Source organism: Vipera berus, assembly GCF_964194415.1.
Source record: "Vipera berus genome assembly, chromosome: 1".
Taxonomy (NCBI): domain Eukaryota; kingdom Metazoa; phylum Chordata; class Lepidosauria; order Squamata; family Viperidae; genus Vipera; species Vipera berus.
In genome coordinates, this window is record NC_138202.1 from 118,455,949 (window position 1) to 118,478,172 (window position 22,224).

At 40.7% G+C, this 22,224-nt stretch overlaps 1 protein-coding gene across 1 annotated transcript in view; it reads right to left on the minus strand.

The window, feature by feature from the left end:
• Window positions 1-19,675, minus strand: part of P2RX3 (purinergic receptor P2X 3) — a gene marked incomplete at both ends in the record, with an annotated part of 33,127 nt that extends 13,452 nt beyond the window's left edge. Inside the window, 4 exons of the mRNA XM_081314291.1 lie at window positions 1,205-1,271; window positions 1,778-1,849; window positions 6,181-6,316; window positions 19,542-19,675. Coding sequence (XP_081170417.1) covers window positions 1,205-1,271; window positions 1,778-1,849; window positions 6,181-6,316; window positions 19,542-19,675 — 409 coding nt within the window. The remainder of the gene's footprint in view (window positions 1-1,204; window positions 1,272-1,777; window positions 1,850-6,180; window positions 6,317-19,541) is intronic.
• Window positions 19,676-22,224: the final 2,549 nt, after the last annotated feature.

The window sequence follows — 22,224 nt, forward strand, 5'->3', positions numbered from 1 at the left end:
CATGACCACTGTAGATGCTATACACTAAATAAATAAGTAATAATATTTTTCCCTGTCAAACATAACCTTCTTGATCTTCAGTACAGTACATTAATTTTCAGATGCATGCTTCTCATTGCATTATACAGGCCACCTAACATTCACTGCAAATCATTTGGGTTCTCAGACAATAAAATGGTATTGTCTGCATACAAAAGTACAGTACATGCATATTCACATCCCAACAACTTCCTTCTACTATCACAAGGATTCCCTGCACGTTCACTCATAAATACATCATTGTCATGTTCCCACCTTTGTAGTGTACCATTTGCTAAGCTTTTATTGTCATGCATACTTTCTTCCATAATATACTGTGCTTATCACACTTAGCAGCCAACCTCCATCTGTATATTTATGCAAAACAATTCCATAATTCAAGCCTATTGTGCTTTCTCTAAACGAATGAATACAAAATAAACTTTCTCACATTTTTAGATTTCTTACTAATTTGCTAAAGTGCAAAAATCTGGTCTGCATACCCTTCGCCTAGCGTAAAGCTGCACTGCTCTTTTTTTTTATTATTACATTTATATCCCGCCCTTCTCCGAAGACTCAGGGCGGCTTACAAGCTTAGCAGTAGCCTTCATTCTATGTATATGCCTGCTTATTAGGGCTTTCACACACACCCCCAAGCGGCATTATTACAAAGTCAGCTTATTGCCCCCAACAATCTGGGTCCTCATTTTACCTACCTCGGAAGGATGGAAGGCTGAGTCAACCTTGAGCCTGGTGGGATGCGAACCTGCACTAATTGCAGGCAGCTGGTGTTACTTAAGGAGGCATTAGCCCACTGCTCCACCAAGGCTTTTACTGTCACCTCTTGTCCTCTTTCAGTCAGAATTCTGCCAAACCCTTTCCCAGGCACATTTTTTAAAATAATAAAAAACCTTTATTGTCAAAGTACATGTGTACATTGAGATTAGCTTATACATTGAGATTAGCTAATTTAAGCCAGTCCTCCTGCAATTTTTGCATTCACTTTTGTTACCATCCAGTTTGTATCAGAAAATGGTGTCATTCTAGCAATAGTCAGGCACACAGTCTCTACCTGCATGTTAAACAAGTTTCTTAGTCTCCCTAAGCCCAGCCATAATCATACTGGGAATTAACAGATAGTCTGTGATGAGCATTTTCCCCCCTCTGTGTGAGATATCTGGCTTACCACCTCCGGTGATGGAGACGGGCTTCTTGCACTCACTATCTGAGGTACACTGGTAATGATGATTATTCTGAAAGGGGAAGACAAAGGGAAGGGCAGAAAGCATGAGAAGCAGAAATTACTGGTCCACTTCCAGGTCACACACATCCTCCCTCCCCCCCCCCCTCCACAATTAATGTGTATATTATGAAGCTGGGAGTAGCCCACTCTTTTGAAAGTCAAAAGCCCACCACTTAATTGTAGGGAAACACATCCAGTGCATGCAAATTGTTCCCAGGTGAGACTTTCACTTCTTCAGGTATGGCTATTAGAGACCTCAGTCTGGAATGCCAAAGAGCTGCTGCCTAATTAAAAACAAAGGCAGCTTGCTATAATCCAGCTTCACTCAAGTCATGGCCCTCTGCAGCTTTTTATAAACAATTCCTTGGCAGCATGAAGCAAAACACTGAAGTTTTGAATCTCCTACCTGCTATTAGAAAACAGCTCAAAGTCTATGCAAAGCAGAAGACAGCTACTACCCCTAGCCCCCAATCTCCAGTTTATCTCACTTCCTGCCCTCTTGGTTTACCAACATACCTCAGGGCAGAAGCCTTGCACCTGGTTCTCCGTCACAATGAGTTTGGTAATGATGACAAAGACTGATGTCCCCTGGCAGGTGGACAGATACAAGAGATGTAGGCAGAAGGGGAGAAAATGTGATGTCAAACATCTTGAATGTAAGAGCATAGAGAAGGCAAATCAACTCCCAATGACTTTTTTCTGCCTAGGGATGATCATAATAGGCCCCCAAGCTCACAACTTTAAGATTTAGGATTAGATTAGAATTTTGAAAACAAAAGCAAAATGTACTAATAATAAAAAGTTCAACAATGAACAGGATTATCAGTAGAGGTATGAGCTCTCCCTTACTGGATGTTCTCAAACAAAGATATGGTTTGAGAAAGCATTTATCTGAGATTCTGAAGTTTGGATTCTTGAACTGAAGAGAGGGCTTGGACTCAATGGCCTACATGAGTCCTCCCAATTCTGTGATTTTTAGGACTCCATAAATGTCCATATCATCCCCCCAATATTTTTCAACACTGAAGCGTAAGCAGGACCACTTCCAAGATACAGGATGTTCCTAACCTTGCTTGTGTCATTTCTAGATTGCAACAGGCAACTTTGCATTCCTTTATTGCATGCCTGTAAAATGTTTCACAACCTACAAATGTGCACAAAGAAAAATTGCAGATTTCCTAACATGTATTTCACATGCTCCAGAAGTTGAGACTGATTATAGTTTCCAATAATGAACTGGCCAAAGGAAGGAGATGGAGAAACGGCTGCCGTCAGGACATCTACGAGTCAGAATGCTGGATTATGGCTATCAATGGATAGCCTTAATTAGAGGAATCCATTTTTAATACCACTATTTAGGAAAACTTTGGCAGTCAGATAATCTTTGTAGTTGATTACTAGCCAATTTTATGCCTATCCTGCTGAATTACATGGGATTTCTTCCCAGGGAATTAGGAAGTGGTGATTGGTCTACCTTTCAGGAAAAAAGACACCCAGAATTGCTCAGTGGGCCATTTTTGACCTTGCACTTAACAAAAATTACCAATTATTTTATTTTCAGCCTCTTAAATTATTCAGTTGGTTTTGCATTTACCTTCAGCTGCTACTTCATTTGCCATTTTCTCCTTATTCTATTGTCTAAATGCATAAATATTGTCCATGGAACAGTGTCTTTCCTAGTACTAAGAGATTTTACATTGGTTTCACATACAGTAGCTGAATTAACACAAATTTCTGTGGTTTCAGAGAAGTACAATATCAGCTCCTTCCCCCAGATCTGCAGGAAACGTGTTAAAAGAAGAACAAGGAAGGGTTTGTGTGCCAGTTAGATACTAGATCAGAGGTCTTCAAACTCGGCCCTTTTATGACTCATGGACTTCAACTCCCAGAATTTCTCAGCCAGGCATGCTGGCTGAGGAATTCTGGGAGTTGAAGTCCATGAGTCATAAAAGGGCCGAGTTTGAAGACCCCTGTACTAGATAGTGTTCCTGGATTGGTCAACTTGTGGGAGGACTGATTATCTCAAAAAAGAGAAGATCAGACCAAGTTCCAAGCAGGGAAGAGACAATCCTGCTTATAGATGGGGGTGCAGTGCAGAGGGGAAGGGAAGGATTAAGAAAAGGCAAGATAGTGATTACAATCACACAATTGAGACTCCATCCATTTATATGTGTAAGAAATGTAAAAGACACCTTGACTCTTTGGGCATATCCCTTTTCCCTGCAGTCAACCCTGGGAAAAGGAGGAAGCCAGTGGTTATATGGAACCAGCCTCAGAATTCCTTACTGTAGATGTGATTCGGGATTGGACTGGAAAAATAATCAACTGAGAGTTTGTTCGTGTTCTCAGTTAGCAGTCATTCTAATTGTGCCATGATTCTTGAACATATCTTTCCCTCTTTGTAGTTAAGCAAGACTGTCAGGGTTCTTTGTGAGTATGTTCCCCTTTTGCAGCTTTCAGCAATCAAAATGAATAAATGAAGATATGTTCTCTAACTTTTAGAAAAACAAGTGGGATTTGCAACTCCATGCAGCATGAAAAATTTGTTAGGCATTCTCTATTCTTGTTCTCTCCCCAACCCACTCACCCACCCCTTTTCTTTTGAACAGGGACTAGCTTTGTGCATTGTACAAAATTGTTTGTTTACCTATGGTTAATTCAATAAACTGTAATTAGGTTCCAACAGCATGCTAAGCCATAAAACATGGTTTAGAAGTCCCAAGAAACAACTGAGCATAGAGAGATCACATTATGAGTCAGCTCAATATAAGAACTTTGTTAGTAAATTGGCATTCCACATTCCTTATTAGGATATCTATTCCCTAGTAATTCCCTAACTTCCTAAGTAAATGCAGAGGGGCCATTTCTGGCTTTACAGTTATATAAGCATACCATTTACATCGCGAATACAAAAAATGATAAAATTAAATGTCTTTTCAATTTGTTTGGTACTGTATTTCATTTTCCCTTATTTTGATGGTTGATGGGTGCAGCCTAAAGAATGTGTTTTGGTTCTTTGTTGGGATGGTAGTATAAGCAAAACATTGTGATAGTTGTCAAGCAGCAGTCATAGATCTCTCCCTTGAAATTCTCACATAATGTTCCTAAATATGGGTACCTGTAGAGCAGGGGTGTCAAACTGCCAGCCCACGGGCCGGTTTCATCATACCGAAGCTGCACCCACCCCATTACTAGCAATGCAAAAAGAGTCGCGATGCATCGCGACACGTCACGTGATGTGGCGAGTTTGACATCCGTGCTGTAGAGGGAGAGAAACAAATGAAAAGCCATGCAATTGCAATATTATCTTGCTAATGCTATGAATGAAATACCCAGATTAGGTGTCATGATATTAAAAAGTAGGCGTGATATTTGTGGAATGATGTTATTACGTGTTTATCATTTTGATGTCATCATGCTTTATTATGGAACCTGCTACCCCTGCAATAGCTTTGTTCTAGAATATTGCAGAGATTTTTTTTAAGGGCATTGAAGTGTTAGAAATGGACACCAACACTGTGTTGGGCTTCCTCTTTGGGTTGCTGTATACTCTGCAAAAATCACTCAAGGTATTTATGGGGCATAGCTTGTGATGCACTGCACACCAGACTGAAGCCACTTTGGTCAGCTGATTACCCTTAGCTCAAATGAGGGACCCATCCATTTTTATACCATCTGCTTTTAAGCTCACCTCTCCTTCTTCTGTCTTTCTCATGGCTTAATAGCAATAGCACTTAGACTTATATACCGCTTCACAGTATATACAGCCCTCTCTAAGCAGTTTACAGAGTCAGCATATTGCTCCCAACAATCTGGGTCCTCATTTTATTGACCTCAGAAGGATGGATGCCTGAGTCAACCTTGAGCTGCTCAAGAATCGAATTCCTAGAGTGAGCAGTGAGATAGCCTGCAGTACTGCATTCTAACCACGGCTTAATAGACAGTGTATGAAACCAGTTGGCTACTGTTATTAGCAGTTCCCAGAAAACTTTAGCTCCCAAGACATCTCCCCACATTGGGCAAATAAAAAGTAGAAGTTACCCAACTGAGTGAAGCAGAGGAACCAAATCCTGGGTCATCAGTAGCCACCTAATGTCTTGATGGTGGAGTTATGATGGTAGAATACGATGAGCTTTATCATGTGCTTTTAGACTTATTTGAAACAACTAGTTTTGAAGGATGTTAATCTGCCTAATCTCTCACTAAGCAAACAATTGTACGATGCTTACTCATCACACTAAGTTATAATGTACCTTGTTTAATTTGGGCTTAACTCAATGTATGAATTCAGAAATTGTGGTTTGCAAGTTGTAGTTCTTTTTATTGGAAATTGTGGTTTGCAAGTTGTAGTTCTTTTCATTGTCTCAGTGTGTTGTGAATTGGCTGGACACACACACACAGGGTATATCTATCGTTCTATCTCATTGAAATTGCTTTTTGCTCTATATTTCAAGGGCAGATCACATTCTTGCATCAAGGAAGAACTTTTATTATTGTTTTTAATAGCCATGGAAATAATGAAGTAATGTAATAAAATTAACAGACGGGGCAGGGAGGAATTTTCACTTGGTTTTCTCCCATTTTGGCAGCATGTGTGCGTTTGTGTGGGAGGTGGGATTTTATTTTTATAGATGTGTTAAACTGATCAGAGGCTTTGCATGCTGATTTCCCTTTGTCTCCCACAGGAAAATCATTCTGCAGCTGATATTTGGTGGCATGATCCCGAGGGAGTTCTATGGATCCCCAAATGGGGCTAAGGCTGTCTGTGGCCTATAGTAAAGTTGCATGGCTTAGCTGAGAAGATATCCAAAGCTGCTGTTTGAAGGGGCTGGTGCACATTCTCCAAGCATAGCCTTGCTCATTTTTTGCAGCAAAAATAATCTTGTCTTTGCTATCCCTTCCCTCCTGGACGGCCTTACCTGTGGAGGTGTGACATAATCTGCTGTATCCATAATGCGGTTACTGTAATTGCCAAACCCCTTCACTTTTGTTACAACAGAGGATTCAATGGAGGTGTCCCTTATCTGGTAGGCCTTCTCATGCAGGAACACCCACCTGTGGAAAAAGAGATCTTTCAATACAGTAATTCAGCCCTGGCTGGCTGAGAAATTCTGGGAGTTGAAGTCCACAAATCTTAAAATTGCCAAGTTTGAAGACCCCCTGAAGTAACTCTTCTATGACTAATGGAAGGTACAGCTTTTGTCCTGTTCCCAGTGTTGCTGAATTACAGGGCCTAGAATCCACACCCTTCCCCTTGCCTGAGGCTAGTCCGTTGGGCACTTTAGTTCAGCTGCATTTGAAAGTTTGCACTTGCTGCATTATAAAAAATATAACATGGTGAATTAATTAATTAATTATTATCAGCAGCCTTCATGAAATGGTTCCTTAGACAAACTAGATCTGTAGCTTCTGACTCTTCTCCTTGGCTTTGATTGACATATCTAGCTGTTCTCAATTAGCAGTCTCTCAATGGCATCCTCTGCTCACTAACTCCCATTATGGCTTATTTAGACCTATTTTAATTGTAGCCAACCCATTCATCTAGGACAGTGTTTCTCAACCTTGGCAATTTTAAGACATATGAACTTCAACTGATCTAGAGATGCCATTTTGATGAAACATACCCTAGGTTTCATTAAGGTGTTGTATCTCCCAACCCTTCATACAGCATTAATAATGATGAAATGCCTTTTGTTTTCAATTTTTACCTGCTAAGATATTTTAAAAACCTATGGATTGACTGCTGTAAGCCCTATCTTGTCTAACTTCAGGAAACTAACAAGTTTATTCACGGGTGAACTAGATTCATTCTGGTTTGCAATTCAGCCACCAAACAAGCCTGTACGAAATCTAGCTTTGTTGTAATATAAGTAAATTGATTGTACAAACCTTTAGACTGCTAGACTATCAATTAGAATTGGCCATTAAAGGATGTTAAAGTTACTCTTTTGTTAACCTAATCAGGCCATTCCACACATTCACTTTACTTCTTGATGTGCACTGCCCTCTAGTGTACAGAAAGAACTTAGTTTATTACCACAATTCATTGAATATAATTAAAAACTGAGCATTGTTTTGCACAAGAACAAGCACATACAGATTGTCAGCATGGATAAAATTATCTCTTGAACTCAGGTACTGAAGAGTAGGCTCCCCTGGTTTTAATTAAACTTACTTCTAGCTAAGAACATGCACTTAGGAATGGAAAGTGTAACATAACCAAATTACAGATTATAGAACCCCTCTGATAATTAGTCTGATTTCTCATAGGCAAGAGGGTGCAATGTGCTGATAATGTATAAGCATTTAAGATAAGTTTTTTTAATGGAATATGAGATGCCTAATTCTGATTCTGCCACTTCCTCTGGCAAAGTAGTTCAATTGCCAATTATTTCTTCTATGAAATATTTATACCAAACTCCTAATTCAAATGCTTCATTCTCACTGCTATATTTCACTCTGCCTGTCTAGATTTTAAAAAAAGAAAGACAGAAACTCTGTATTTCAACTATGAGACATCTTGCAGAACCTGCGAACAAATGTAGTTGATGCTACCCAGTTTGCACTGGAAGAATTTTTGAGCATCCTAAGAGGGAACAAAATCTCCATGAGGTATCAGATGCCACACATCCAAGGCTGGATGGCCACTAATGGAACAAATTCAATTACAGCCTTTTTTGCTTCCTACCTCCAGATCCACTGAGAACTTGGTAAAATGCTAACACCATTAACCACAATTATCTTGAAATCAAACTACCCTTTCCGCTAAATGTTCCTGCGTTTGCTTCTCTTTTTGGTCATCATGGGTGAACATAATCCATATAGGCGATACCTTTCTTATTCCAATTAATGTTTATCATTTAGTTGCTGGTGTGCTAATTTCTATCTTCATGGGCATGGTAGTTAAATGCCAGGGAAAAAAAGAAAAGAGGGGAAAACCATGGAACTGGTCTTTGAGTTGCGTCTACACTATTCCATTTTCTCGCTAATGATTTATAGGGCTTTTTTTCCCCCATAGCTGGGTTAAAGTACTTCCCTCCAGCCCTTGAAGTGGCAGAAAAGTTTGCCAGTCTACTTTGCCTTATCCCATCACTGAACCCAATTTGGTAACAAGTCGGGAAACGGTTGTGTCCCTGTAGTGAAATCCTCTGGCTTTGTTTGCCTCCCAACAAGTATCACCAGCAGGCAGCAGAAACGTCAACCAGCTGCTGTCTTTGATGTGGGATTGGTGTTGTAAGAAAGTGAACTTTCTGCAAGGGTTTTACGAATGTGCTTCCCAAGGGAGGTTGTTAGGTTCCTTTGGGGGCTTGTGTTTAAGCACTATTCTGGAATAGTGCTCTTCCATGAATTCTGGAGTAGCCCCATTCTTGTACATCATTACATCTGAGTTGATAAACAGCCCAAACTGGTTGACAGGCGATAGGGAACTGCTGAGAGGTGCAGTGGGAAGGATTATTGGGTGGGATTGAGGAAGGGCTGTATGGCAAAGAAAAGCAAGCTGTTGTTTTTTTAAAAAAAAGATGTGGGGAGAGGAACTAAGGATGAGATATCATAATGGCAAATCCCATCAATATGACATGATGTACTAGTGTTTGTGTGTTTTACATTTAAATGTAAATTGGTTCTTCTTTCCCCCTTTGGAACCAAAGAAGCTGGAGTGGGGAGGCACCCCCTACAGTAATGGATTTTAATCAGGGAGGGGGAGAATTTTAGAGTGTTTGCTAATTGATTAGAGCAAGTGCTCAAGAGAGCAAGGTTGGCTGGGAACAGCATTCCTCTGTTTACCAGCCAAGAGGTTGCAGTTCTAGCGATTTCTTTGGTCAGTTATTCCACTTGACAAACTCGTAAGCACACAATGTCTTGTTTTCTTTTTCTTTTCTTTTGTTTTAAGATGGGTTTACTGTTCTTTCAAAATCCCAGCTCCCTGAATACATTATCACCAGGATTGTGGATGAAGGAACTTTGATTGTGTCCGTAGTAAGACTTTTATTTATTTTTTATATATGTATTTGTTAAATATATTTGTCACCCATCTCGCTGTGAGGCTACTCGAGGTGGCTAAGAATAGTAAAAAAGAGAGAAAGTGAAAGGAATGCAAACAGAACAGAGGTAAAATAATAGAACCGTAAAATAAACAATGAAAAAGGAAGACAAGGAGAATACATCAATATGATAACCAAAAAGATGGATGGGTGGAAAACAGAGAGCAAAGGGGGGTGGGGGAGGGGGAGTCTGCCGTCAATCCAGCAGCCATTTCCGGTGTGGAACTTGCCCTTTTGGTCCCCAGCCCAACCAGCAGAGCCAGATCTGCAGGTCTTCTTTTCTCAGAAGAGGGAAAACACTACTTTTCAACTGGAACAGCTACAGATAAATATAAACCGCTTTTCTTTTCTAGCGAGCGAGGATTGAGGCAAGACGTTTAGCTCAATTGGTGAAATATCTTCATGCAGCGGCTAGAAGAATATGGTGACAAGCCTAGACTAGAGCGCATCAGTCCAGACTGCATTGATCTCATAGGAGCTGCCCTTGAAGAGTATTCAGAAGCTCCCATTGGTGCAAAATGTAGCAGCACGGGCAGTTCTGCCTGCACTTAGATGTGTGTATGTTACAGCCCTGCTCCATGAGCTGCATAGGTTACCAATATAATTTGCTTCTGAGTCCAGTTCAAGATTCTGGGGGTAACCTATAAAGCCCTTCTGGGCTGCATTATTTGAGGGATCATCTTTCCCCAGTGACATCTACCCCTCCCATCAGGTCCAACAGAAGAGGTTTGTGGTGGGTTCCCTCTATTAGAGAATGTCACCTGGCATTTACTTTTGTTGTAAACTACTGACAATTTATTGGCATGCTATTATTATTGTTGTTACTACTATTGTAGGATGATAACAAGATCTATCACTGAGCATTCAAGGTACAAGCACAATATCCTTTTGGGGGCTTTTTCTCAACAACCTGGGGTCCTCCAGAAGAACTCAACTCATGTCACTCAATCAGCAGATTTATCAGGGATGATGGGACTTAGGGACTGGCATACATGTTCTAAACTCTCCGTTTAGGTTTATCTTGATGTATATCTTTGGAAAGCGAGCAGAGATTTTGATTTGTTTTTCTCGGGAGGAAACTGGTCTCTCTGGATATGGAGCCATGAGGTAGAGAAGTCTGGGTATCTGGGCTATCGGATGTCTCATTCCTTAAATCATTCCTCAATCCTCTTGTTTTTGTTTGTTTTTAATATTTAGCCCATATAAACCCCTGGTGTTTGGTTGACCACCACTGACAGTTCTCACATTGATTCTATAAAAATGGAAGCTGAACTTCTGCACCCGCCCACTCCCGAAAAACCTAATGATCTGGTTTATTTCTGCAGTTCAAGTCAGTGTCAAGCATCAGATCTCACACTCAAATGTTCTCTTGGAGGCTTGGAGATGAACTAAAGAGCCCTTCCAGATGACCCACCTTTCCATCTCCCAGCATCCCAACACAGAAATGCCTGGGATTGATCCAGGGAGATTTGATTGTTTGTGAATCTATTAACCAGGTGAAGTGAACAGGGGGAAATTGACCAGAAACTCACCAGACCTAATTAGCAATAGACAGTAATTGGAAATAGTCTGTTCTGAGAGGGCTGGAGAGAAAAACTGGTTGATAGGGAATGAACATCTCATGCTAAATCCCGGGCTATTTGTTGTTCTTGTGTGGTTAGTTGAGCAACTGCTTTGAAATTTTAAAAAAAAATCCTTTTTCTCAAAAATAACAGAGATATATTGGGATTTCATGCAGGTTCGTGCTTTTGTTTGGTTACCAGTAGGTTCACCTCACAATGCAATTGAAACTGACCTTTCTCTAGTCACCCTTAACTCTATCAAGATTAGCTCCTTGTGAATCAAGGGATTTTTTTTGGTCTGGCTTACTGTATGAATGATGGGATGTGGTGGCAGACACTATCCCCACTCCATATGAGTTCATAGAAGGGTCTGCATAGAATCTGTAATTATCTTTTACAATATAGCTTGGTGACATCTTTGGGCTACAAATTCAATCCCAATCTTATTTTTGCAGTCCCCAGAACTGTGCTGCTGAAAGTCAGCAGTAAAATGACAATTTTTCAGCAGTGCAGTTTTTTTTAAATTTTATTTACAAGCAAAACAAAGCCATTTAAATTACAAAATAGGTGTATTTAGCCTTGGGAGACTTGATGCACCTGAATTCTATAAACACTGTAATATTTCTAAGAGTGCAAAGGGACCCCCAGATCAGCATTGCCCATTCCTCAGAAACTGCATATAATAAGGAAAAAAACAGAGTTCCCCTCCAGCTGAAGAAAAGTGCTGTCTTCTCTTATAGCTACAAGTTAGGTTATACATTTCTTTGAGCAGGGGCCAATTCTCCTGTGCTTTACTGAATAATAAAGGTAGCATTGTTTTCTGCATGCAATTTAAAATTCTGAAAAGAATATTTCCCTGGCACACAGACAGAAACACGTCTTCAACACAGTACATTCCCTTTGCAAGGTTTTCAGTTAGACATCACTGAACTGAACTGCATACTTCTCTGCTTTCATTATTTCTGTAAGGAGCAGACCAGGATGACTTTTCCAGGTTGTGCAGCAATGTTCCACAATGATAGCTGAGCATTCAACGCACAAGCACAATACCCTTTTTGGCTTTTTTTCAACAACCTGAGGTCCTCCAGAAGAACTCAACTATATAATTCAATTGGCAGATATATCAGAGATGATGGGACTTACAGACTGGCACACATGTTCTAAACTCTCAGCTATCACTGGATTTACAAGTAGCAGCTGAGGCAAGGAGTACCCATGTAGAATTACAACTAGTATGCCAACTATAAAATAAAATATAAAATAGGGAGTCAACCTATTTTCCAAAGCACCAGAAGGCAAGACAAGAAGCAATAGATGGAAACTGAACAAAAAGAGAACCAACTTAGAACTAAGGAGAAACTTCCTGGCAGTAAGAACAATTAATCAGTGGAACAACCTGCCCAGAAGTTGTGGATGCTCCAACACTGGAAGTTTTTAAGAAGAGACTGGACAATCATTTGTGAAAAATGGTGTAGCCCCAGGGTCTCCTGTTTGAGTGGGGGGTTGGACTAGAAGACCAGCAAGGTCCCTTCCAACTCTCTTATTCTGCTAATACAACTGCTACCTTTCCTAAGCTGCATTTGGTGACTATTTATCCATATCTTCTCTATTTCCCATAATAATGCACCTTTCATGAGGCTATTCTTGAAAGTTGACCTGAAACTCGACCTGCTAACTGCAACTATGTATATGGACGATATGGTGCCTATAGTGAGATATCAGCACTGGTAGCCAATACCATCTAAAGACTAACCTTTAAAGACCCAAATGGTCTCACTCTAAGGCAATATTTCTCAGTCTTGGCAACTTTAATGTGTGGGCTTCAACACCCAGAATTCCCCAGGCAGCAAATACTCACATCATAATATTGCTGAGGTTGATAAATACTGATTTAAGGGGCAGCTTTCCTATTACAAAAGATGTCCAGAGCTGCAGAAGAGGACCTTCTGAAGATGCCTCTGCTGTCAGAAGCCACTTCCCCCCCCCCACCAGCAAATGGTAAAGAGCCTTTCCTGTGTTGCTATTCCCCAGATATGGAATGTGTTCCCTCAGGACCTGCATTTGGCCTGCTCTCTCTCTGCACTCAAAAAATCTGTAAAGACGCTTCTCTTTCACTAGGCTTTTAATAGCGGAATTATTTTAGTGCCTATTTTAGTGTCAGTTTTGAATGGTATTTTTAGCTCGTTATATTTTGGTGTTTGAGCTTTTGTGAATTGCTTTTAATACTCAGCAGGGTAGAAAGACAGAAAAATCCACCCATCCGTCCAATAAATAAAGAACTACAGAAGAGAATAAAATCAATGAATTATCTGAACTAGTGGAGGTGATTTTGTGTGCGTTTATATTCATTCTCCAGATCAGTTGACTAATATAGCAGTAGCTGGATTTAAGTTGCTGTGATGCTCCTCTTCCAAAATATAATGGATGCATTTAAGCCTTTTGGGTCTAAAAAGCAGAATGATATGGGTAACTGAATTCCAATATAAAAACCTAGGCAAAGCTAAGGAGCAGCGAGACGTCTCAAAGGGGATGGGGAGCGGGAAAGTAGGCCAACTGAATGAAAATGCCAAGCCAGAATAAGCAGCATAGCAAAACAAAGCTCCACCACATCACTGTCTAGATATAAGAGCAGAGAGAATGTCATATTGCAAGCAGCAATCCTCTTCATGTCATCGGAGATGGCATGAGTTATAACTAGGGAGCTGGTGTTATAACCCATCATTATACAGAGGGCACTAGGCTGGAAAAGATAGATCTGTTGCTAATCCAAAACTCTGTCACATTAATGAAGCAAGATGATTGTGCTGCTTGTCACTTGAGTGGTTTCAACTTTTGAACTGTCTCTGGTTGACTATACAACATTTGACAAAAAAATAATAATAAAAAAATCCCCAACAAACTCATTTTAACCAGGACATCTCTGGATATATGGGTTTGGGTGTGTGTGTGTGTGTGTGTGTGTGTGTGTGTGTGCGTGTGTGAAAGAGAGAGAGAAAGGTCTCCTTTTATCCATGACCAATTATTGCAATTCAAGTATTTGAAAAATGTACTTAAAAATTCCACACATAGAAAGACAATTTCATCTAGCTGTAATTAGTGATGATGAGCCCTAAACATTTGCATCCTGAGAAAATGCTAACGCATTCAAGTGAACCCAATATACATAGATAGGACTGTTTCCTAAATCATCAATGGAAGAAACTATTAATAATGGAAGCCCTGTTGCTTTCAATGGGAGATGAAGGATAATGCTGCATCTTGACTCAGAAGTGATTCAGCCTATGATTAATGAGTCTTACAGGTAGCCCCCAATTTACAACTGGTCCTTCAGTGATTATTTAAGGTTAACATACTCTCCCCAAAAGTACTTGTGACCCAGATTCAAGTTTTGATGGCTGCCCTCCCTCGCAGTCATATGACTGCATTTTGGTGCTCAGCAATTGGCCTGCATTTATGGCAATTTGCAGCATCCCATGGTCACATGACCACAATTTATGACATTTTTGTTAGAAATCAGCATTTAGTTCTGTTTTCCGGCAAAAAAAAACCACCCTATAGTGAACAATACATTTGCTTAACAACCACCATGTTTACTTTATGATCACCACATTTTCTTTACGACCTCCACAAAAATGTCGTAAAATCGGGTGCAACCAGTGGTGGGATTCAAATATGTGAACAACCCGTTCTCTGTGTGGATGCTGCTTCCGGAAGTCCATTCTGGGCTTGGGCAACAAAAAATTAGTTACCGGTTCTGCCGAAGTGGTGTGAACCAGCTGAATCCCACCACTGGGTGCAACCATGCGATGACCTGCTTCATGGCCATCATGACTTATGATCAAAATTATTAGCTCAATGACGATTGTAAGTCAAGGACTACCTGTACTCTCTAATAAGTATGCTGTGGTTCGGAGTCTTAGCTACAAAGATCTTTAGCTAGAATTGGGTCAAATACATTTCCAGCAGTAAGCAGTAATCTGCCTAAGAAGAACAAAATTGTTCATCATCTTGATAGACTCCAGGGAAGGGAGGAAGATTTAACAATCTAGTTTTTGCCAGCAACACTGTATTTGAGCAGAACCAAATTCTCCTTTCCCAAGGGAGAGGGGGAATTGGCGTGTGTGTCTGTGTCAGAATTACCCTGCCTGCTATGATCTCTTCAGCTTTCCTGTCCACCCATGTTTGAGTGGCTGCAAAACACTCCAGAAATAACCATAGCTGTCCCAGCTGCCAATCCCTATCATTACTCCATTTTACCTGTTCTGGGTCACGGCAGAGAGTTCTGCCCATATTGGTGACTGCTCCACTTATCACAGGAGGGTGATCAGGGTTTGTTTGTTTTTCTTGACCTTGCTGCCATCCCCTTGCCACACATCCCTGGTGAATGGGGAAAATGTCTACCAATCAACGCATTGCAGCAGGAATGGAGAACTCGTTTCAAGACTCTGCCTGGGTTTCTGTAAGTTGATTAGCTGCCTCTCTTCTCACATGCTATTTGGGCATCTCTCAATAACATGGAATAATAAGAATATTATTAATTAATGTAGAAATCACCCTAGAGAGGAAGGAAGCAGATTGCCTGTGATGTTTGCCTAATTAAATAGATTTTGTAAAGCAGGAGAACTGAAACTGAACTAGCCCATCTCTCTTACTTCATGGGAGGGGAAAGTGATTGAAATTGAAAAATACAGGGAAGGTTGCAGATATGCCACAAAAGCCCACTTCAACATCTCTCCTTGTTTTTTCAATAACAGCAAAAAATTAAAACGAGGTTGCTCCACCTTAAAATAAAGATACACCTCCCACCACAACATTGTTAAAACAGAAGGTCCCCCCCCCCTCTTCCTAGCATGGCATGGCATAGCATGGCATGGCAGAGCATTAGCATAGTTTTCATTTCCCTTTTAAAAGCCTGGAGGGAACTTGGTTTCAAGTGTACTGGAAGGAGAAAATAATGGGTATCAAAGAAACTCAGGAAATAAAGTGGGAATGGAGAGGGGGGAACACTGGGAAAGAAAGAACTGTGATGGAATTTAAGTGGCCAGAATAGAAGGGATATAGCCTCACCTCCTGACATGCCCAAAATATATCTGCACCACACAAGGTGATTGACTTCACCTCCAAAATAAGGGATGACCTTGAAAGTGTGATGGAACAGTGTTGGTTTGCAGGGTGAGGGAAAATATTATTTTAAAACTGGCAACCTAATGATCACTTAAAGAGGTGTTGTTTCTTATGAAGTGATGAAATTTATTTATTTTTTTATTTTAATTCCATTTATATCCCGCCCTTCTCCGAAGACTCAGGGCGGCTTACAAGCTTAGCAGTAGCCTTCGTTCTATGTATATGCCTGCTTATTAGGGCTTTCACACATACCCCAAGCGGCATTATTACAAAGTCAGCTTAATTGCCCCCAACAATCTGGGTCCTCATTTTACCTACCTCGGAAGGATGGAAGGCTGAGTCAACCTTGAGCCTGGTGGGATGCGAACCTGCACTAATTGCAGGCAGCTGGTGTTACTTAAGGAGGCATTAGCCCACTGCTCCACCAATGACGACATGATACATCCACAGAGCAAATTGTTATACTCTGAGTAAAATTGTATCATCATAAAGAGGAAGTGAAGGCAGGGTCTCTGTCTCATATATATTTCCTGTCTCATACATGTCTGGAAGAGGTGTTGTGATATATCACCTTTTCCAAACTCTGATGACCTACGTGTTCCAAATACTTCAAAAAATATCTATAACATTCAGGGTTGGTTTTTTTTACAGAAGAGTTACAGGAACCACTAGGAGTCACCACATTATTGGTTTCATTTTTACTGGGACTCTTCAGATGCAAGTAGCATCTGAACCCTGAATATTGTTCTACGTGGTTGAAGACCTCTACAAGGAATTGAACTCACAGATATTCATATTTTAGATTACATTATATACAATGCATTGCCTTAGGAGTTTTCTTCATCTTGGTATTCAGAAGCTGCAGGTAGAGATTCCATAGAGGAATATCTATAATCTATTTGTAGTCATAATGGAACATTCTTTTATTATGTTTCAGATTCTAATCTGACTTTCTTATGAAAGACTGAAAGATATCTGAATTGATTGGTAGCAGAAATTATTCAGATTCCCATCTGAGTGATTTACCATAGAATACAAGTATTTCAGATTCTCCTTTAAAAAATAATAACAACAAAATAGCACACAGAAAACTCACTCTAATATAGTGAGAAAATGCAGAAAATTCAAAGTATAAGGGCATTTTTTTGTGTGTGAAGAAAGATTCTGAGCTTTGTTCAACTGTGGTGCTCATAATAAATGCTGAGACACAGAATTGATCCAAACATGTAATTTTTACCTTGTGATCCAACTAGTGGATTTTAGAACTTAATAAAATTCTGAGTAGATACAGTAAGACAGTAATTTGCCCATCCTTGCTGTGAGATGGATTTAATATGATGTTATCCTATTCACAAGAATAATAGCAATAGCAACAGCACTTATATACCACTCCCTAGTGCTTTACAGCACTCTCCGAGCAGTTTACAGAGTCCACATATTACCCCCAATAATCTGGGTCCTCATTTTACTGACCTCAGAAGGATGGAAGGCTGAGTCAACCTTGAGCAGGTCAAGATCAAACTCCTTCAACATTGCATTCTAACCACTGTACCAACATAGCTCTGGTCATTGTAACTATTCCATCACACTTAACTGGAATGTTCCTGCAACTATGGCTGTTTCTGTTATTGCTGTGTTAACACAATGGCTTTGTAACCATTGCAGACTTAGTTGTAGTCTTTCGCCAGTGTTCTCATCACTCATTTCCCTGTAGATGATAATCACATTAATAGCTTCCTTTCCCCATGACCCTTCTGCTTATGTTATCTTAAAAATGGATTAAATAACTTCCACTTTCCTAACATGCCTTCCAACATAATTCTCATCTCATACTGTAGTCCCATGTGCCTTTTTCTCCCTCACACATAATTATAAGTAACATTTTCTGTGGAATGCTACAATACTCCAATTCTATTCCAAAGAATCCTCCAGAGGTGCTTCCAGATAAGACTTTGAATTATGCCACTGTGCCTCATTTAAAAAATTTATGTATCAGTGGCCATCCAAGCTTTCCTGCATTTTCCCACCATTTCTTCCATCTTTTCCTTATCATTCACATTAAAAAAAATAAATTAATGAGGGTGGGGAAGAATAGCTTCACAACGCTTTTTCATTGGCCCTGAGCCAGAAGACCTTAATTTGGAAGTATCCTTAGGATTTAGGGAATTCCTCCAATACATACAGACTGAGGCAAAATATCATCTCATCAGAAAAACTGTTACTGAATTTTTGATGCTTCCTGCCTATGTAGACTTCCACGAAGCACTGAAAACTATGTTAAACCAGGGGCTTGTCCATCCCTACCCAATGTTCTTTCCTCTGTTTGGGTTGAGACTCCCGCGCAGAGCATTTTCATATTGTTTACTGCTGGAACATTTTCACCAGAGATATCCAAAAAAACTCCCAGATACAAAGCAAGGATTTTATCACTCGGTTGCAATTTCAGTGATTGCACTATTCTTCTATTTCCCCTCAAAACCTCTCCCTTATTCAGAATAGGCACCGGTTACTATATGGAATGATAAACTGTCACCAATTTCTTTGCCTCTTCTCTGCCTCTCTGCTAAAGTCCACAAAGCACAAACACAGCATGGATTCACACAATTATTGGTAACATCTGGCCACAAGGTGGTATGAATGATATATGGGAGCATGGTAAAGTAAGCATAGGTGTGCAGCAGATTATAAGGTTGCTACTACAGTTCTTGATATCACATTGGGAGGTCTGAGTCTGAGTCAACAGTGAAATAATTATTCAAAAATGTTCACTCTTTTTCGCTCATGCCTTCATTAGTTCAAAGCTTCCTTTGCCTTCAAATGTCCTAAGTTCTAACTGTCTCTACATGATGCATAACAACAAAAAAGGCAAAATATTTGCACAGGAAAGCAAAAACAAATACTGACAACCCTTCTTTACTTCTCAAAGTAATTGCCTCTAAATTAACAATAAGCAGAAATCCCAGATTTGTGTAGCTTTCACCTAGAGATGATCACTAGCTGAGGATCTTTCAGATAAAAATGATCTGAATCCATTTTTCTACTTCTTTAAAAAAATGTCCTGTCTTCATCACCGCAGAGTGGAGCAATTGGCAGCTTGTTACCTAAGTCCCTACCTGTAGGAGGAGACGCTGGCAGCAACCTCATGAGACATGAGCTTCCTTCCATACAATCCTTTTCAGACCTGGCAGTCATAGATACCGGTATATGAATTTCTGCAAGCTTAAAGATAATTAGGATGCAAATGCTTACCTCTCTCAAATCTTCCCCATGCTTATGACCCCGTGCATTTGAAGTTGCACTGGGGACACCAAATGTTCAGTCAAGCAGCCTATCCTGCCTTGTTTTTCACATCAGTCGGTATTCAGATTTTTTCCCCTCCACTGCATTCTTCCCATCCCCTCTGTTAAACTTTCTCAAATAAAGAAATCTTTTTTGAAAAGTGATATCTGCAGGTTAGAATCCTACCTGCTATTTACATCCTCCCCCCCGTTAGAAGATATCACACACACACACACACACACACACACACACCGTGCATCTGCCTTCCCTCACCCAATGAAGTATGAAATGATGAGCAGCTGGACAGCCCGGTTGATCACACCAATGGTCCAGCTCTTTACCACCACCGATTTGGTGGTTTCATAGGTGAAGAAGTTTGCTACGCACGTCATGCTGGAGGAAAGCATGGAGACTGAGGAGCAACTCCAGGATGCCCTGCAAGCCAGAGAAGAAGGCCAAGGGTTGCAATGATGAGAGCAGGAACAGACACCAGTGGTGAAAGCGGTGCTGGCAGAATGCACAGAAGACACTTCCAAAGGATATCAAGTTGGCTCCTTCCAGCTCTTCTCTGCTGCAACTCTGGGCCAGTCTGAAGTGCAGGGACCCCTTTTAATAAGATCTTGCTCCCGTCTCCACTGAACACTATAATGATGCTGTCAGAGAAAGGTGGGGCTTCCCAGCTCATCAGTTACAAATTGGATTCCAGCAAGTATGTAGATGGAAGACATCTTAGCATTAAATAATGAATCCGCAAGTGCTGCATTTTTTTGAGTGGGTTCCAGCCCTACCGACTCTGCTTATGTGAGTGCTGGGAACTTCACATAGTCGGAAATGGGGGAAGGGATCACAAACAAAAGAGGAAGGTTAAAGAACCTTAAAGAACCATTTTCCTTGGAGACCAAACTGAAAAATGGGAGTTGTCCTAACACAATCCTGTCTCCACTACCTTCCCAGAGTCTCAGATCAATGATAGCGAGAAGAGCTAAGTAACTGGATATCCGGTGAGAATATCTGTCTCCAGATGCATCTTTCAGACTCCTTTCCGAAGGCAGCATGTGGAGCTCTTTCTAAAGCATGTGGGTTCAGACTTATTAATGTTCCTACTGGCGATGAGAGTGTATGTACATGTGCTTTTTAAATATTAATGTTCACCATTTCCACAAAAGCGATTTCTATGGTCATCGCTTTGGTGATATATGTGTAATGAGAGCAGTTTCATTACCAATGGCTTGGTGATGCTATAAATCACTAAAGTATAAATGTTTATCACAATTACATTACTTTTATATCTTGCCTCTCCTCTGGGAGGTCAAGACTGGGCAGTAGGTGTTCTCCCCACTTTGTTCCTACAACAGCAACCCTACAGATAAGAAAAAGTAGCTGGTACAAAATCATTCAAGTTCTTTGGTTGAGTAGAACTTGAACAAGTCTCAGTCCATCTGCAGACCCCTTCCCAAAGTGCAAAACCATCTCTCTCTCTCTCTCTCTCTCTCTCTCTCTCTCTCTCTCTCTCTGTGTGTGTGTGTGTGTGTGTGTGTGTGTGTGTGTGTGTCTGGCTGGCTGGCTGGCTGGCTGGCTGGCTGGCTGGGACAGGGACACTTACTAACTCATCCTCATCCTGAGAAGCAGAAGCAAAGTGCTAGCATTCAGCAGAAGAGCTTGTGAAAAAATGCTGATTTCAGAGAATCTGATTGTACTTGTAGTCCCTGTTCTGTCTTGGTGCCAAAATAGAATATGGGTGAGATCTGCATGAGAAGCAGGAAGAAAAGAGAGGTAGGGTGCAATGTCTCCTCTGCAGCAAATAACTGACAGCAGACGACCCATTGGTTTTCTGCTCTTCGTTCTCTTATCCAATGGAGCAATCACTCCACAGAATCAGGAAATTGGTAGCCAAAGAGTCTTTGCTCCCTTCTTTTTGTCACCCTTTCTATGGTAGGAATAGCAAAAGTGAGAAAAAAAGAAGTGAATCTTAGGGATGCCAGCTGTCCAAGCCCAGAAAAAAAAGGGAATAGTGATTTCCTCCATGAAATGGTGGCTGAAGAGCCCTTTTATACGCATCCCTTCCCTTGCACCTTGTGTGTGTGTGTGTGTGTGTGTGTCTCTGTGTGTGTGAAGACCACTTGACATGAGAGAGAAAAAACAAACATCCCTGAGGCTTTGGCCCTGCAGCATCAAAATGGAGGGGACAGAAAGATCTATCGTATTCTGGCAGAATATGCCTCTGCTGACAACATCCCTACAATAAAGCAAATCCACACTCTGGGCACTATCTTGACTATGGGATATTGACTGAAGAACTGCATCCATCTCCCTTTGCATTGCCACTGGAAAGTCAATTATTACTCTTTGCTGGTAGTGGCTCCATTTGATGCCAGGAGAACCAGTACTAAAAAGCCAAGTTCTCCACTTTCTCCTACCAACCTTTCACAGCATGTTCTCTAATTCCACATTATTATCATTGACAACAGAAAGCCCACTTCTATGGTTACTCTCTTCTGTTGACAGAACTGGTGTTGAAGGACCTACTTTTCGTCTTCTTACTTCTGATGCCATCTATGGGTTAGCAAGAGAAGTGGGCGAGAGAACTATTGGCAATCTCTCTGTCTCTTTCCTGATTCTCTTGCTGCCCACAGGCCCAGTTTGTTCCCAGCTCTGAACAGCCCAGGTTCTATTTTCATTCCACTCACATTTGGGTAAGCAGGCTCCCTGGTTTTACAGATTCGGTTTACATGCAGACATTCTGGGCATTGTGTTCACCCTCAATCCTAAATAGAAAAATGTCTCCTTTTTCAGGATTGCAATGCAAGGATCAAGACACTTATAAGAGCAATAGCAGGACTGTGCAAGCCTCAGTGCAGGAAAGCTTTTATGCATTCACTGCATATGGATACCTGAAGGATAACACGCAATGGCAGTGTGGGACACAAGGTTAAAATTACATTAGGCAGGCTCTACT